Below are 16,573 nucleotides of genomic sequence, written 5' to 3'. Positions count from 1 at the left end.
ACACCAGCTGGGTATTTGCTCAGTAAGATGGACCCTTCCAAACCGTCTGGACATGTGTATGGGCAGTGAACATACAACATGTAGATCCCCTCAGGCTTCTCACATGTCACCTTGAGGCTGAATTTCCTCGGGGTCTCTAACATTTCATCTCCCTAGTTATTGAGCCCAGTGAGTGAATGAATCACTGACTCATTAGTAACAAGGATGACATTCAGCCCATCTTTCAAACAGCTATTTCATTTATCCTGCCCTTTCCCCATTCATCGTGTTCTCTCTCCTCTGAGTTTACTGCCCTCTAATCTTACTTTAATCTCTCCTTCCATTAAACTCGTATTTACAGCTTCCCCCTTGACTATGCCATCTCCCATCATATCAATCGCAGGTAAGGCCGTCTCTGATCACTTCCTTGTATTGCTCACCACCCACATCCCCCGGTCTACCCCCCCCAACCCCACCCCCTTCTGTGTCCATCCCTGGAAAAACCTATTCCCCAATTCACTTACAAACTTCAATTTCAAAATCCCACTATCCAGACGTCATTTGCCCCAACATTTCTGCAACTGCTGCTTTGCACAACTGCATCCTCACCTCCACCTTTGATGTCCTAGTCCCCAGTGAAACTGTTACTCCCTCTCACCCTGGCCATTCCTCCTGGTACTGCCCTCACCTTCGCTCCCTTAAGTCCAAGGGACACAGGCTTGAACAGATATGAAGGGCAACTGGTTTGACCATCCACCTCCAGATCTGTCCTGGCCCATAAAACACTATTTTCTCGTCTTCCACTACTCATTATTCAGGATCATCTTGGAATGCAAAGATAACAGCCAGCTTCTTTCCTCTAATGTAAATGGTCTTCTTAAACCCCTCTCCCCTGTCCCCTCTACCCTCACCTCCAATGACAAACGTAAGGAACTCATGGACTTCTTTGTCATCAAGATCAAGGCCATTCAATCAGCTGCCTCTGCCTTGTCCCTCCCTTCCACTAGTCCAAATTTCCTCCAAGGTTCCCACCTTGCCCTGGTCATGAACTCACATCTTTCTCTAGTTTCTTTCCTATCTCCCCTCATGCCCCCTCTGAGTTCACTTTGTCCATGAGACCCACCTCCTGTAATCTTGATCCTATTCCCACTAAACTGCTAATCACCCAGCCTCCCCTCATCTTCGTCAATATTAATGGTTCTCTCTCTTCAGCTTTTGTCCCTCTCTCCATTAAATCTGGAGTCATCACCCTTCTCCCCAAAAATCAACCCTTTGCCCCACCATCTTTGCAAACTAGTTTCCCATTTCCAACCTCCCTTTTTTTTTCAAAGTCCTTGGAACTCCATGTCGGAATGTCTCCAATCAGGTTCCTGCCCCTGCCATAGAACTGAAACAGCTTTTATCAAAGTCACTAATAACATCCTATGTGACTGTGACAGATGTAAACTTTCCCTCCTCGTCCTTCTTGACATGTCTGCAGCCTTTGACATGGTTGACCACACCATCTTCCTCCAACTCCTCTCCACTGTCGTTCAGCTGCACTTACCTAATTCCATTCTTATTTAACCAGTCATAGCTAGACAATCACCCACAATGGTTCTTCTTCCTGTTCCCGCAATGTTACCTCTAGTGTTCCCCAAGGATCTATCCTTGACACCTCCTATTTCTATCTACATTCTGCCCCTTAACGATATCATCCAAAAACAAAGTGTTAGGCTTCACATGTACCTGACGACACCCAGCTCTACCTCACCATCACCTCTCTCGACTCCTCCACTGTTGCTAAATTATCAGGCTATTTATCTGACATCCAGCCCTGGATGAGCAGAAATTTCCTCTAATTAAATCTTGGGAAGACTGAAGCCATTGCTTTCAATTCAGCTCTAAATTCTATTCCTTAGCTACTGAACACATCCTTCGTCTTGGCAACAGTCTGAGACTAAACCAGAGTGTTCACAGCCTTGGTGTCACATTCGACCTTGAGATGAGCTTCCGATCTCACATTCACACCATCACTAACCACTTACCTCTTTGTGTCAATAGTGACAATCCTGTAAAGCAACAGGGAGGTGTTAGACCTCACTTGGAGTACTGTCAAGAGGTCTGGTTTCCACATTATAAAAAGGATATAGAGGCACTAGAAAAGGTACAAAATGGATTTATTCCAATGGTACCAGAAATGATAGGTTATAGTTATCAGGAAATTCTGTACAGGCTGGGGTTCTTTTCTTCAGGCCAGAGAAGACTGTGGGGTGACCGGATCGAGGTTTTTGAGATTATGGAAGGGTTTTGATAAGTTAGACATAGAGAAGATGTTTCCACTTGCGGGTGAGAATTAGAGCCATCAATATAAGATAAATCCAATAAATCCAATCAGGAATTCAGGAGAAACATTTTATACCCAGAGAGTGGTGAGAATATGGAACTCGCAACCACAGGGAATGGTTAAGATGAAAGTATAGATACAGTTAAGGGGAGGCTGGATAAACAAGGGAGAAAGGAAGACAAGGCTACATTGATAGGGTGAGATGAAAAGGGGGTTGAAGGAGACTCGTGTGGAGCACAGGCACTGGTATTGACCAGTTGGGCCGAGTGGCCTGTTGCTGTCCTGTAAATTCTATGTAAAATGTGGAATATCCACTACTGCCAATGAATGTGGGAAAATAAACAAGCCAGTAAGAATAAGACAATTTGCTTGTTGACCATTTCCTAAATAACTCTTTAAGTTCTTTAAGTAAGATTGCTGAGGTGGGTTAACAGCTGCTCTGTGTGTTTTACTTACAAATTGTTTTGCGGTTATCTTTCTAGTCACTCATCTGACTAAATACCTAAAGAAGTAAAGTAAACGTGGTGGTGTAGAGATCAAAAATGTTCCCTCTGTGGAATTCATAAAATGTTTTGCTGTGAAATACTGAAGACGACAAGGAAAAAAATATATATAAATTAGAGAACAAATGCTTAAAATAAAAGATACAGCAGGTCAGGTCCCGAGAGAGAGAGAGAGAGAGAGAGATGGACATTAAGGTTTGGAATCTGGAACAGGACTGAGTAACATTTGAAAATGATCACACCTAAAATGTACATCTGTATCTGTCAGCAGTCTCCATGTAGTTCTAAATGGGAATGTGCCCTCTGCATGGTTTAGTTGGTGGCTGGACCTTCAGCTGTATAGGCCCTAATCTCTGGAAGGCTCTCCCTAAACCTCTCCACCTCTCTACCTCTCTCTCCGCATTTAAGGCGCTCCTTAAAATCTACCTCCTTGACAAAGTCCTATCTTAATATCTCCTTATGTGGCTCGGTCTCAAGTTTTGTGCAATAATGCTCCTGTGAAGCACCTTGGAAGATTTTATGATGTTAAAGGTACTATATAAATACAAGTTGTTGTTGTGGTAGGTTCAATACCACGCTAGCAATCCCATTCAGAGCATAGGATGACTGCTGTGGAAAATGAAAACATTGGGCGGAATCTATCCCACGTTTGTACTAAATGTGGTAGCGGTCGGGAAAAAGGGTGTTTTACTTACTGGCCACAATGTCAGGTTTTTGCGCCGTATCATCCCATTTTAATAATGACTCTTTAATAATGCATTCCTGGGAAACATGCCGAGTCGCTGGCAGAGCGGCTCCTGATTCTCCCGCCCCGCCATCACCTCAGGCCTGCAGTAATCCGGGCACCGCCCCCTGCAGAGAGCTAGCCTCTCTCTGAGGCATCGGAAGCTGCTGCAAAGTCACGGCTGCCAAAGGGAGGAAACGCGCTGCCCTCAAATGTATCGATGACTCCCTCGGGCGCCTACTGGACGCAATGGAGGCTCCGCCATGAAGTCCTCTACCCAGCTCTCTGGGTGAAGAAAAAGATGACAAATACAGAATGGGAGGTGGTGGTCAGTGCCAATGTCCTGCAAAAGAGGACAGCCACCCAGTGCCACAAGAGGATGAATGATCTCCTCCGTTCTGCCAGGGTAAGTTACCCTTCTCATCACTCCCGAGTCACACACTCACAAACCCATCGCACATCCACAGGGATCTCACTCACTGTCAGTTCAAGGGACATCACCATTCACTCTCTCACACACACCTTCATCTGCCCTGAGGATGGTGTCCTGTTTTTTTATTAATTCACGGGATGTGGGCTTCGCTGGCTAGGCCAGTGTTTATTGCCCATCCCTAGTTGCCCTTGAGAAGGTGGTGTTTAGCTGCCTTCTTGAACCGCTGCAGTCCATGTGGTGTAGGTACACCCACAGTGCTGTTAGGGAGGGAGTTCCAGGATTTTGACCCAGCGACAGTGAAGGAACGGTGATATGTTTCCAAGTCAGGATGGTGAGTGACTTGGAGAGGAACTTCCAGGTGGTGGTGTTCCCATCTATCTGCTGCTCTTGTCCTTCAGGATGATAGCAGTCGTGGGTTTGGAAGGTGCTGCCTAAGGAGCCTTAGTGAATTCCTGCAGTGCATCTTGTAGATGCTGTTACTGTGTGCCAATGGTGAACGTTTGTGGAAGTGATGCTAATCAAGCAGGTGCTTTGTCCTGGATGGTGTCGAGCTTCTTGAGTGTTGTGGGAGCTGCATCCATCCAGGCAAATGGGGAGTATTCCATCACACTCCTGACTTGTGCCTTGTAGATGGTGGACAGGCTTTGGAGAGTCAGAAAGTGAGTTACTTGTTGCAGGATCCCTAGCCTCTGACCTGCTCGTGCAGCCACAGTATTGATATGACTAATCCAGTTCAATTTCTGATCAATGGTAACCCTGAGAATGTGATAGTGGGGGATTCAGTGATGGTAATGCCATTGAACGTCAAGGGCGGTGGTTGGATTCTCTCTTGTTGGAGATGGTCATTGCCTGGCACTTGTGTGGCGCGAATGTTACTTGCCACTTGTCAGCCCAAGCCTGGATATTGTCCAGGTCTTGCAGCATTTAGACATGGGCAGCTTCAGTATCTGAGGAGTTCCGAATGGTGCTGAACATTGTGCAATCATCAGTGAACATCCCCACTCCTGGCCTTATGATGGAAGGAAGGTCATTGATGAAGCAGCTGAAGATGGTTGGGCCGAGGACACTACCCTGAGGAACTCCTGCAGTGATGTCCTGGAGCTGAGATGATTGACCTCCAACAACTTTAACCATCTTCCTTTGTGCTAGGCATGACTCCAACCAGCGGAGAGTTTTCCCCCTGATTCCCATTGACCCCAGTTTTGCTAGGGCTCCTTGATGCCACACTCGGTCAAATGCTGCCTTGATGTCAAGGGCAGTCACTCTCACCTCACCTTGGGAATTCAGCTCTTTTGTCCATGTTTGAACTAAGGCTGTAATGAGGTCAGGAGCTGAGTGGCCCTGGCGGAATCCAAACTGGGCATCAGTGAGCAGGTTATTGCTAAGTGAGTGCTGCTTGATAGCACTGTTGATGACCCCTTCCATTACTTTACTGATGATCGAGAGTAGACTGATGGGGCGGTAATTGGCCAGGTTGGATTTGTCCTGCTTCTTGTGTACAGGACATACATGGGCAATTTTCCACATAGCTGGGTAGATGCCAGTGTTGTAGCTGTACTGGAGCAGCTTGGCTAGGGGCGCGGCAAGTTCTGGAGCACAAGTCTTCAGTATTATTGCTGGAATATTGTCAGGACACATAGCCTTTGCAGTATCCAGTGCCTTCAGTGTTTCTTGATATCACGTGCACTGAATTAAATTGGCTGAAAACTGACATCTATGATTCTGGGGACCTCCGGAGGAGGCCAAGATGGATCATCAATTCTGCATTTCTGGCTGAAGATTGTTGTGAATGCTTCAGCCTTATCTTTTGCACTGATGTGCTGGGCTCTTTACCTAAGAAAGGATATACTTGCCATAGAGGGAGTGCAGCGAAGGTTCACCAGACTGATTCCTGGGATGGCAGGATTGTTGTATGAGGCGAGATTGGGCTGACTAGGCCCTGTATTCACTGGAGTTTAGAAGAATGAGAGAGGATCTCATTGAAATGTATAAAACTCTGACAGGGCTGGACAGACTGGATGCAGGGATGATGTTTCCTCTGGCTGGGGGGGTCTAGAACAAGGGGTCACAGTCTCAGGATATGGGATAGACCATTTAGGACTGAGATGAGGAGAAACACCTTCACTCAGAGGGTGGTGAACCTGTGGAATTCTCTATCACAGAGGCTGTGGAGGCCAAGTCACTGAATATATTTAACAAGGGAATGGATAGATTTCCAGACTCTAAAGGTGTCAAGGGGTATGGGGAGTGTCAGGAAGATATAATAATTTTCATATTGTTATTGGAATTTATTGTAAAGTAGTGTAATAGTGGGGTCTGTGTCTATGTCTATGTGTGTGTGTGTGTGTGTGTGACTTAATTGAATTAAAGGCAACTGGACTGAAGGCTTTGATGTATCAAAGATAAGCTAGGTTTGAAATGTTAAGTCGGTAAACATGGGGGAGTTTTATAATGTAAGAGGTAAAGGGGACATTTGCATTTTAAGTAAACCAGACTAGCTTGAATTCAAAGGAGGGGTGAAATGCGTCACCTAGCCAGGAGAAGTTAAGAAAGAGTGTGTTTATTTTCCCAAAGATTACTGGTAAAATTGGTACTATGAGAGATTTTTATTATTAGAGAGGTAAAGTCCAAAGAAATAGTGAAACAATGGGAATTTGCCATTCGCAAAAAGGCAAAAATACGTATAAAGGAGAGAAGGCTGTGTGTGAGGACAGGCTTTCTAAGATCAAAAACAAGTGTGAAAAACCTCCAGCATCTAAGCCTCACGCTGCTGTCTACAAAGAACTGAAGTTAAGAAAACTCACTTTGAATTAGATTGTTTAGGGTCATGTTTCTTTGCCTGGGTCTTTTAAAATCTGCGTGTCTTACTGTTGCCTTAACAAAAGTGTAACTGGGAGTTGGATTAACTAGGGGATTTAGAAATTATCATAGTTGTAATTTGTAGATCTTCGTGTACTTAAAATCATTTCTTTTATTAATAAAGGCTTAATTTAGTTTTGTAAAAAACCTATAAGACTCGGTGGTCTTATTACTACTGAACTCAAGGCACGCATTTCAAAATTTATACAAATTGCAAAACAGTTGTGGTAGTTGTTTCAAGTTTCCCTTTGAGATTTGAGCAGCTCAGCATTTACTATCGGCTGTGCCATTACAGGAGGGAGCATGAGGATGGAATTGAGATAGAGAATCAGCCATGATCATATTGAATGGTAGAGCAGGCTCGAAGGGCCGAATTGCCTACTCCTGCTCCTATTCTCTATGTTCCTATGTTTCCTGCATCATTGAGGATGGGGATATTTGTGGAGCCTCCTCCTCCAGCGACTTGTTTAATTGTCCACCACCATTCACAACTGGATGTGGCAGGACTGCAAAACTTAGATCTGATCCGTTGGTTGTGGGATCGCTTAGCTCTGATTATCACTTGCTGCTTATTTACTGTTTGGCACACAAGTAGTCCTGTGTTATAGCTTCACCAGGTTGACAGCTCATTTTTAGGTATGCCTGGTGCTGCTCCTGGCATGCCCTCCTGCACTCTTCATTGAACCAGGGTTGATCCCCTGCCTTGGTGGCAATGCTAGAGTCGGGGGTATGCCAGGCCATGAGGTTACAGATTGTGTTCGAGTACAATTCTGCTGCTGCTGATGGCCCACAGCGCCTCATGGATACCCACTTTGGAGTTACTAGATCTGTTTGAAATCTATCCCATTTAGCACAATGGTACTGCCACACAGCACGATCGAGGGTATCCTCAATGTGAAGGCGGGACTTTGTCTCCACAATGACTGTGTGGTGGTCACTCCTACCGATACTCTCATGGACAGATGCATCTGCGGCAGGCAGGTTGGTGAGAATGAGGTCAAGTATGTTTTTTCCTCTTGTTGGTTCCCTCACCACCTGCCGCAGACCCAGTCTAGCAGCTATGTCCTTTAGGACTCAGCCAGCTCGGTCAGTAGTGGTGCTGCCGAGACACTCTTGCTGATGGACATTGAAGTCCCCCACCCAGAGTACATTCTGTGCCCTTGCCACCCTCAGTGCTTCCTCCAAGTGATGTTGAACATGGAGGAGCACTGATTCATCAGCTGAGGGAGGGCGGTACGTGGTAATCAGCAGGAGGTTTCCTTACCCATGTTTGACCTGATGCCATGAGACATCATGGGGTTCAGAGTCAATATTGAGGGCTCCCAATGCAACTCCCTCCTGACTGTATACCACTGTGCCGCCACCTCTGCTGGGCCTGTCCTGCCAGTGGGACAGGACATACCCAGGGATGGTGATGCTGGTGTCTGGGACATTATCTGTAAGGTATGATTCCGTGAGGATGACTATGTCAGGCTGTTGCTTGACTAGTCTGTGAGACAGCTCTCCCAATTTTGGCACAAGCTCAAACAGCTTGGTCCTGTTGACAGGGTGGTCCTGAAGGGTTCAGCTCACAAAGGATGCCATAGGGTCAGGAGGTTAAAGTTTCCTTGCTGTATCTCCATGATTGACCCTGTTCACAGAGCTCAAGTGAGGTGCCATCAGCCAGACAGGAGTCAGATATTCACATAAACTATGTGAGGATCTATGGAGTGTCCTCACTGCCTGTCGTCATCATCCTCCTGAATGTAGGGACTATGGGCATCTCCTGTGTCTCCATCACAGGAGCCTTATCACAGAGGGTATGTGGGCTGCCATCAGCCAGATTGGAGTCAAACCTTCACAGATGCAATGTGAGGATCTATAGAGTATCCTCTCTGCATGTCAACAGCATCCTCCAGCAGCTATGAGGGCCTCCCAAGTACACCTGCCTCATCTGGCCAGTGCGAGGGCCTCATCGCTGTCATCCTCGCCTTTGAGGACCTCCTCACCCTGATCCCCGTCGCGTCCTCCTCATTGGAGGAGGTGAGCAGCTCCTCCTCAGCCAGCTCCTCCCCCTGTTTCAGTGCCAGTTGTGAAGGATGCAGCAGGTGATGATGACACGTGATACCCTCTGTGGATTATTGCAGGAACCCACCAGACCGGCCCAGGCACCGGAACCTCATCTTCAACATCCCGATGGTCTGCTCCACCAAGTAGCGAGTTGCAGTATGAGCCTCTTTACACCTTCTCTCTGCTGCAGTCTGAGGCCGTCGCACGGGTGTCATCAGCCACGGCCTCTGGGGGTAGCCCTTGTCCCTGAGGAGCCAACCCTGCAGCTTCTGTGGACCCTGGAAGATGTCAGGGATCTGAGACTGACTGAGAATGTAGGAGTCGTGGACACTCCCTGGGAACCGTGCACAGACCTGCAGGATGTGTTTGTGGTGGTCACACACCAGCTGCACGTTCAGTGAGTGGAAGCCCTTGTGGTTGTTGGAGTTGACCGTGTGTTGCGATGGAGATCTGAGCATCACGTGAGTGCAGTCGATGGCTCCCTGCACCTGTGGGAAACCTGAGACCTGGGAAAATCCCAGCGCTCTTACTCGCTGGCTTTCCTGATCCCGGGCGAAATGCACAAAGTTGTGTGGCCTTTGTGGATATGGCGTCTGTGACCTCCTGGATGCACTTCTGTATGGAGGCTTGTGAGATCCTGCAGAGGTCACCTGTGGACCCCTGGAAAGAGCTACTGGAGAGGTCACCTGTGGAGACCCCTCCAAGAAGCCACTGTCTCAAGGTCCCTTAACGAATGCCGGAGAGTGCTGGTCACCACATGACTACCCAAAACCTCACCCACCTCCGCCCCACTCCACCTGACCGACTGGCAGCAGCTTTGCCCATTGGACTGCACGCTGTGCTCTCAGCTCAGGCACAGCCATTTTCCTAACCCACACTGCAAGGCTGCACTGTTAGCTTCAACCATGGGGGAGACTGGTCCAGACCGGGATGCTGACATTGCAAAGGGGCTGTAAGTGTCTCCACCAGTGACTGATCCATGGCCCAGCTTTAGCGAGGAGATTGTACAACGTACCCAATCGTCCAACTGTTCTGCAGCCCACTAAATGTTCATTAATTTGCAGTCTGTGCCAGAGGCCTGCAAAGTTCAGGAGTATTTGGTGGACCTTTGAGGCCTCTGCATTGCTTGAGTGGACAAGTAAGCTCGAGCCCGACTCCAAGCAAGTCAATGTGGCTGATCTCTCTCAGCTGTGGGAGAACGTTCACTTTATACAAGGTTTCCCTAATGCGTAGCTGCTTCCTTCAGCACACCCGCCACACTGTCCGTCCGCCATACTGTCCCCCTGCCTCACTGTCCGTCCGCCATACTGTCCCCCCGCCACAATGTCCCCCCCGCCACACTGTCCCCCCCGCCACACTGTCCCCCCCGCCACACTGTCCCGTCCGCCACACTGTCCGTCCGCCACACTGTCCCCCCGTCACACTGTCCCCCCGCCACACTGTCCCCCGCCACACTGTCCGTCTGCCACACTGTTCCCCCTGGCCACACTGTCCCCCCCGGTCACACTGTCCCCCCGGCCACACTGTCCCCCCCACCCCCCGCCTGCCATGAAGTCCGTTGTCAGTGGGGCAGAAAATTCCGGCCATTACCATCCTGACCATGTAGATGATGAACTGGACAGAGCAGCAGAAACCAGGATTCATGAGGCTGAAAACTCGAACAGCGTCAGTAAAACCCAGAGTAAAACAGTCTCTACTTTATACAGGAGCAAGAAAATCACAAGTGCTCAAAATATGGAAAAGGGAGATTGAAATCTTTCGGATAAGATATTGATATTCCGGTGGTGTGTGAGAGCAGAATGTGGAAATTCTTTTACCTTTTACACAAATATGCTATCGAATTAGGAAGGGACATTTACTGAATTTTATTGAAAATTACTTGATTTGCCATTTTCGTGAATTATGTTTATAGATTGTAAAATTCTCTCTGAGGATCAGCAAATAGCCAATTACTGGGAGGAAAGAGGTACAATCTTCCTAACTGAAAAGAGGATATCCAAACGAACTAACTTCCCTCTCCCTCCCCCATTCCCTCGCTCCTTCACTGATCCCCTTCCCTCATCAACTTTCTTATCAGAATTCCTGCCTGGAGTGTGCAGGAGACATTCATCCGTGTGGCAGGTCGGAGCAGCATTGAAAAGAGAGACTTCGACCCTTTTCATTGGCAAGTCCAAGGCCATGTGTGAATGACTAATGAGGCAGCAGATGATCCATTAAGGTTCGATCTGTTGGCTCAGAGCAGAGGGAGCCTCGCACTGGTTCGAGCTATCCTATAAGCTAGCTGGGAGTGATTGCTACCAACACCAAGCGCTCAAAATGTAAAGGGCTCCAATGCATGGCGTTAACCTCTGGCACAGAAACAGAAAATGCTGGAAAAACTCAGCAGGTCTGACAGTATCTGTGAAGAAGGAAAGACAAAGTTAACGTTTTCGAGCGCGTATGACCCTTCTTCGAGTCACACGGACTCGAAACGTTAACTCTGTTTCTCTCTCTCCACAGAAGCTGTCAGACCTGCTGAGTTTCTCCAGCATTTTCTGTTTTTGTTTCAGATTTCCAGGAGTATTTTGCTTTTTATGCTATTAACTTCTGGCATCTTACTGAACATAAAATTCACACAAAAAAAAGTAAACATTTTTTCTCTTTTAGACGCTGCTCAATCTGCTGTGTGATTCTAGTCTCTTCTGCTCAATCCAAGGAATTTAGATCTTACTGTATTCTGAATATTTCAAGTGCCTTTATAGCTTAATTATCATGAAGAGATTTACATTCGACACTTTCAATGTTTTATAAAGGACTCAAAAATGACTGAACTAGATTATCGAATGCCTGTGTACTTCCGCCCTGCTCTGGACACATCCTCAACACTGTGACGTTAGGCTCTTTGTAGGACAGTTACCCACAGTGGCTATGGAACAAAGGAACTACCGTGAGGCAGGTAGAAGCAAATATTCAGTGGTACCTTGGACAAGTGATCGGCCTCCTCTTCATGCGCTGAGCTTGAGGGCGAGGGGGTAGCTGACTTGCTTCCTGGGGGCGAGGGAGAGCCATGTGTCAGAATGCTCCTACCCACATTCAGGCTGACCTGAGCATTCAGTTGTGAATGGCTAATGGCAGGCATGTGACTAGGCGGCATTATTCCTGACCGACTGACCAATGGGTGTTGAGGTCCTGAATCGTACTGAGGACCTTCTGGATGACCCATTCCATGCATCTGGTGGAGAAAGATGAATTTTTAACAGCACATTAGTTGCATGGGCTAGGAACTAATTTCTGTCACATTTTTCAGAAAAATAATTCTAGTTAAAAGAAAAAAAATCACAGCGAGATATTGATGCTCTAAATGGTCATTGGCTCAAGTCCTAGGGTTGTCTGAGGTCAGGTCACTAGGTTAACAGTGAGTGAGGGGCTGATATTCCATTTTAGGCCTCGGGGTGGTTAAAACTGAACAAAAAAAGAACTTCTAGACTGCTACGGTTGTGGTTTCTGAAGGAGTCTTCAGACTGGGTCACTTTGCCATCGCAATATGAAGGAGTGTGTTTGCAATTGGTAGGTAGGTACTCAAGAAAAACACATTTGAAAAAGATCTCACAGGAACTGGAGTAGAATCTGAAACCCACTTTACTCACCTATTCATAAATAATAAACTGGTATTTTTTTATTCTTTTTTTAATATATGGAAGCAATTGAAAGATCAGTTTTGGCAAAAGGTCATCAAACCAACACACCTGTCTCCTTTTTGGCGATCTAACCCACACCTATCTGTCTGTGCATCATTTCCTTATTTTCTTTTTCACACCTGGACACCCTGACAGCAGCCTCATAACCCTCTGAGATATCTACCCCCTGAGATATCTAATTCTGCCCTCTTGAACACCCCTTGTTTTAATGATTCCACTATTGGCGGGGTACATGTCTTCAGCTGCCTGGGCCCTAAGCTCTGGAATTCCTTCCCTAAACCTTTCTGATTCATTATCCCCCTTTCCTCATTAAGACACTCCTTTAAACCCACCACATTGACCAAGCTTTTGGTTGTTTGTCCTAATATTGCCTTATGTGGCTTGGTGTCAGATTTGGCTTCATAATGCTTCTGTGAAGCACCTTAGAATGTTTTAAATTATATAAATATAAGCTGTTGACAGATTTTTATTGTCTGCTTCACTGACCTGCCCAAGTACTTGGTTCGATCAAACTATGGCCCTGGATATAAATGGTAGGTTTCACACCCTTCACTTGTTTCTAACTCCCTAGTGTTGTTGTGATGTTTTTGGCCTTTTCCCCAGGTAAACAGTCTCCTGGATTAACTTCACCAACTCCCTCCATAACCTTGAAAACTGCTTTGACGACACCTCAAAGTCTCCTTCTTTCCAAAGTCGGCAAGCTGAACATGTTTAACATCTCTTCAGGGCTGTAGATTCGTGACTTTTACCTTCACCTCCAATGCCTGGGCCCTCTAAGCTCCCCAGGGTAATCATACCTGTCCTCTGATTAGGTGATCAGAACTGTACACAGGATTCCAGCTGGGGTCTGATCAAAGCCTTAAACATTACCAATACAATCTGCTTTGATTTATACTCTACCCTCTGCCAACCCAGCTGTTTCACAACTAAGTAAAAAGCACCTTTCTGATTGACAACATCAATCAGTAGCCTGATTAACCCATCTTTCTGAATTGTACTCTCAGAACTCAAAGCAGACGAGACTGATGTAACCTTGTTTGGATCCATGTGGCTTGAGTTCACATAACACCCCATGACAGAGGGCTGATTAACAAACTGATGGTTCTGCAGATTTCCCCAGTATAATCTCTCGATCCCCTTTACAACTGTTTCACTGAACAAAAACTCCTCCTGTTTTTTTCAGCTGTCAGTCAGGAGCAAGGCATCTTTTTTTCTTCATAATATAAAGTACCATTAGCTTTGGGTTTGGTTGAGAATATATAGAGGATTATTGGAAAGGGGATTTATGCTAGTGTATTGAGTCTTCAGAGATTCAAAGTACAGTTAAAGGGACAGAGTCAACATGGTTTTATGAAAGGGAATTGAGTTTGGCAAATTTATTAGAGTTCTTTGAGGATGTAGCAAGCAGAGTGGATAAAGGGGAACCTGTGGATGTGGTTTATTTGGATTCCCAAAAGGCATTCAATAAGATGCCACATAAAAGGTTATTGCACAAGATGCTGGCTACTGCTCAGGGTGTTGGGGGTGATTAGCATGGATTGAAGATTGGCCGACTAACAGGAAACAGAGAGTCAGGATAAATGGGTCATTTTCAGGTTGGCAAACTGTAACTGGTGGAGTACCACCTGGATCAGTGCTGGGTCCTCAGCTATTTACAATCTACATTCATGATTTGGATGAAGGGAACAACTGTATTGTAATCAAATTTGCTGACAATTCAAAAACAGGTGGGAAAGCGAGTTGTGAGGAGAGGACTGAGCCTGCAAAGGGACATAGATAGGCTCAGTGAGTGGACGGCAATTTGACAGAGGGATTATAATGTGGGAAACATGAGGTTGTCCACTTTGGCAGGAAGAACAGGAAAGCAGATTATTTAAATGGAGAGAGACTGCAGAATGCTATGATACAGAGAGATCTGGGTGTCCTCGTACATTAATCACAAAAAGTTAGCAGGCAGGTACAGCAAGTAATTAGGAAAGCCAATGGAATTCTGGCCTTTATTGCAAGGTGAATGGAGTATAAAAGCAGGGAGGTCTTGCTACAACTGTGCAGGGCATTGATGAGACCACACATAGAGTAAGTACTGTGTTCAGTTTTGGTCACCTTATTTGAGGAGGGACATACTTGTCTTAGAAACAGTTCAGAGAAGGTTCATTAGGCTGATTCCTGAGATGAAGGCGTTGTCTTATGAGGAGAGTTTGAGCAGGTTGGGCCTATACTCATTGCAGTTTAGAAGAATGAGAGGTAATCTCGTTGAAACATATAAGATTCTGAGGGGGTTTGACTGGGTGGATGCTGAGAGGATGTTTCCTCTCACGGTGAAATCTAGAACTCGGGGCCCCAGTTTCACATTTAAGATGCAGATGAAGAGGAATTTTCTCTCTAAGGGAGTTATTAGTCCATGGAATTCTCCTCCGCAAACAGCAATGGAGACTGGGTCATTGAATCTATTCAAGGCTGAGATGGACAGATTTTTTGATCTACAGGGGAGTCAGGGGTTATGGGGGGTGGGCTGAGTGTCAGGCAGGAAAGTGGAGTTAAGGCTCCAATCTGACCAGCCATGATATTATAGAATGGCGGAGCAGGCTCGAGGGACCAAATAGCCTCCTCCTGCTCCTAATTCTTATATTCTTATCAACAAATATGAGCAAAGCTTTTATTTCTTTATTAATGCTTAATGCAGCAATCTCAATCATGCGAATTGCATATCTTGCATATCTAAATACTGATTAAAGTTAAGTCAATGTGGAACACACAATAAGGAGACAAGAACATAAAAAATAAGAGCTGGAGGAGGCCATTTGCTCTCTCGAGCCTGTTTCACCATTCAATAAGTTCATCACGGATCATCAACTCAACTCCGCCTTCCCGCACTATCCCTCATGCCCATGACCCTCCTCATCATTGTACCCCAAACCACACCCTCTCCTCACCATCCCTGCAGATATTTTGTTGAAATTGCCACTAGCAATCAGGAGATGACACCAAGGAGCCAGGAGCAGAAACAGCCGAGTCTGATTTTGGTATTGCTTGATAATAAGACCATAAGACATAGGAGCAGAAATTAGGCCATTTGGCCCATCGAGTCTGCTCCGCCATTCAATCATGGCTGATAAGTTTCTCAACCCCATTCTCCTGCCTTCTCCCCTTAACCTTTGATCCCCTTACCAATCAAGAACCTATCTATCTCGGTCTTAAATACACTCAATGACCTGGCCTCCACAGCCTTCTGTGGCAATGAATTCCATAGATTCACCACTCTCTAGCTAAAGAAGTTTCTCCTCATCTCTGCTCTAAAAGGTCTTCCCCTTACTCTGAGACTGTGCCCTCGGGTCCTAGTCTCTCCTACTAATGGAAACATCTTCCCCACGTCCACTCTATCCAGGCCTTTCAGTATTCTGTAAGTTTCAATCAGATCCCCCCCTCATCCTTCTAAACTCCATCGAGTATAGACCCAGAGTCCTCAAATGTTCCTCATATGTTAAGCCTTTCATTCCTGGGATCGTTCTCATGAACCTCCTCTGGACCCTCTCCAGGGCCAGCACATCCTTCCTGAGATACGGGGCCCAAAATTGCTCACAATATTCCAAATGTGGTCTGACCAGAGCCTTATAAAGCCTCAGCAGAACATCCCTGCTTTTATATTCTAGTCCTCTCGAAATAAATGCTAACATTGCATTTGCCTTCCTAACTACCGACTCAACCTGCAAGTTAACCTTAAGAGAATCCTGGACTAGGACTCCCAAGTCCCTTTGCACTCCAGATTTCTGAATTCTCTCCCCATTTAGAAAATAGTCTATGCCTCTATTCTTCCTACCAAAGTGCATGACCTCACACTTCTTTCCATCTGCCACTTCTTTGCCCATTCTCCTAACCTGTCCAAATCCTTTTACAGCCACCCCGCCTCCTCAATACTACCTGTCCCTCCACCTATCATCTGCAAACTTAGCCAGAATGCCCTCAGTTCCTTCATCTAGATCATTAATGTATAAAGTGAAAAGTTGTGGTCCCAACACTGACCCC

The 16,573-nt window shown here is 46.2% G+C and overlaps 1 protein-coding gene across 10 annotated transcripts in view; it reads right to left on the bottom strand.

Annotated features, from left to right (window-relative positions):
* tox2 (TOX high mobility group box family member 2) overlaps positions 1 to 16,573 on the bottom strand; it is a 225,498-nt gene that overhangs the window by 28,408 nt on the left and 180,517 nt on the right. For 7 of the 10 annotated variants that reach the window (XR_013578398.1, XM_078554782.1, XM_078554781.1 and 4 more), the window contains one exon: positions 11,833 to 12,084. The exons of the other annotated variants lie outside the window; for them this stretch is intronic. Coding sequence is in view for 6 of the 7 variants with exons in the window: in XM_078554782.1 (XP_078410908.1) it covers positions 11,833 to 12,084 (252 nt within the window). In the remaining variant the exon portion in view is untranslated. The remainder of the gene's footprint in view (positions 1 to 11,832; positions 12,085 to 16,573) is intronic. 10 annotated transcript variants of the gene reach the window in all.

The sequence above is a fragment of the Cetorhinus maximus genome, chromosome 13 (assembly GCF_964194155.1).
Source record: "Cetorhinus maximus chromosome 13, sCetMax3.hap1.1, whole genome shotgun sequence".
Taxonomy (NCBI): Eukaryota; Metazoa; Chordata; class Chondrichthyes; order Lamniformes; family Cetorhinidae; genus Cetorhinus; species Cetorhinus maximus.
The sequence above is the reverse complement of the archived record's forward strand: the minus strand, read 5'-3'. Positions and strand labels throughout refer to the sequence as shown.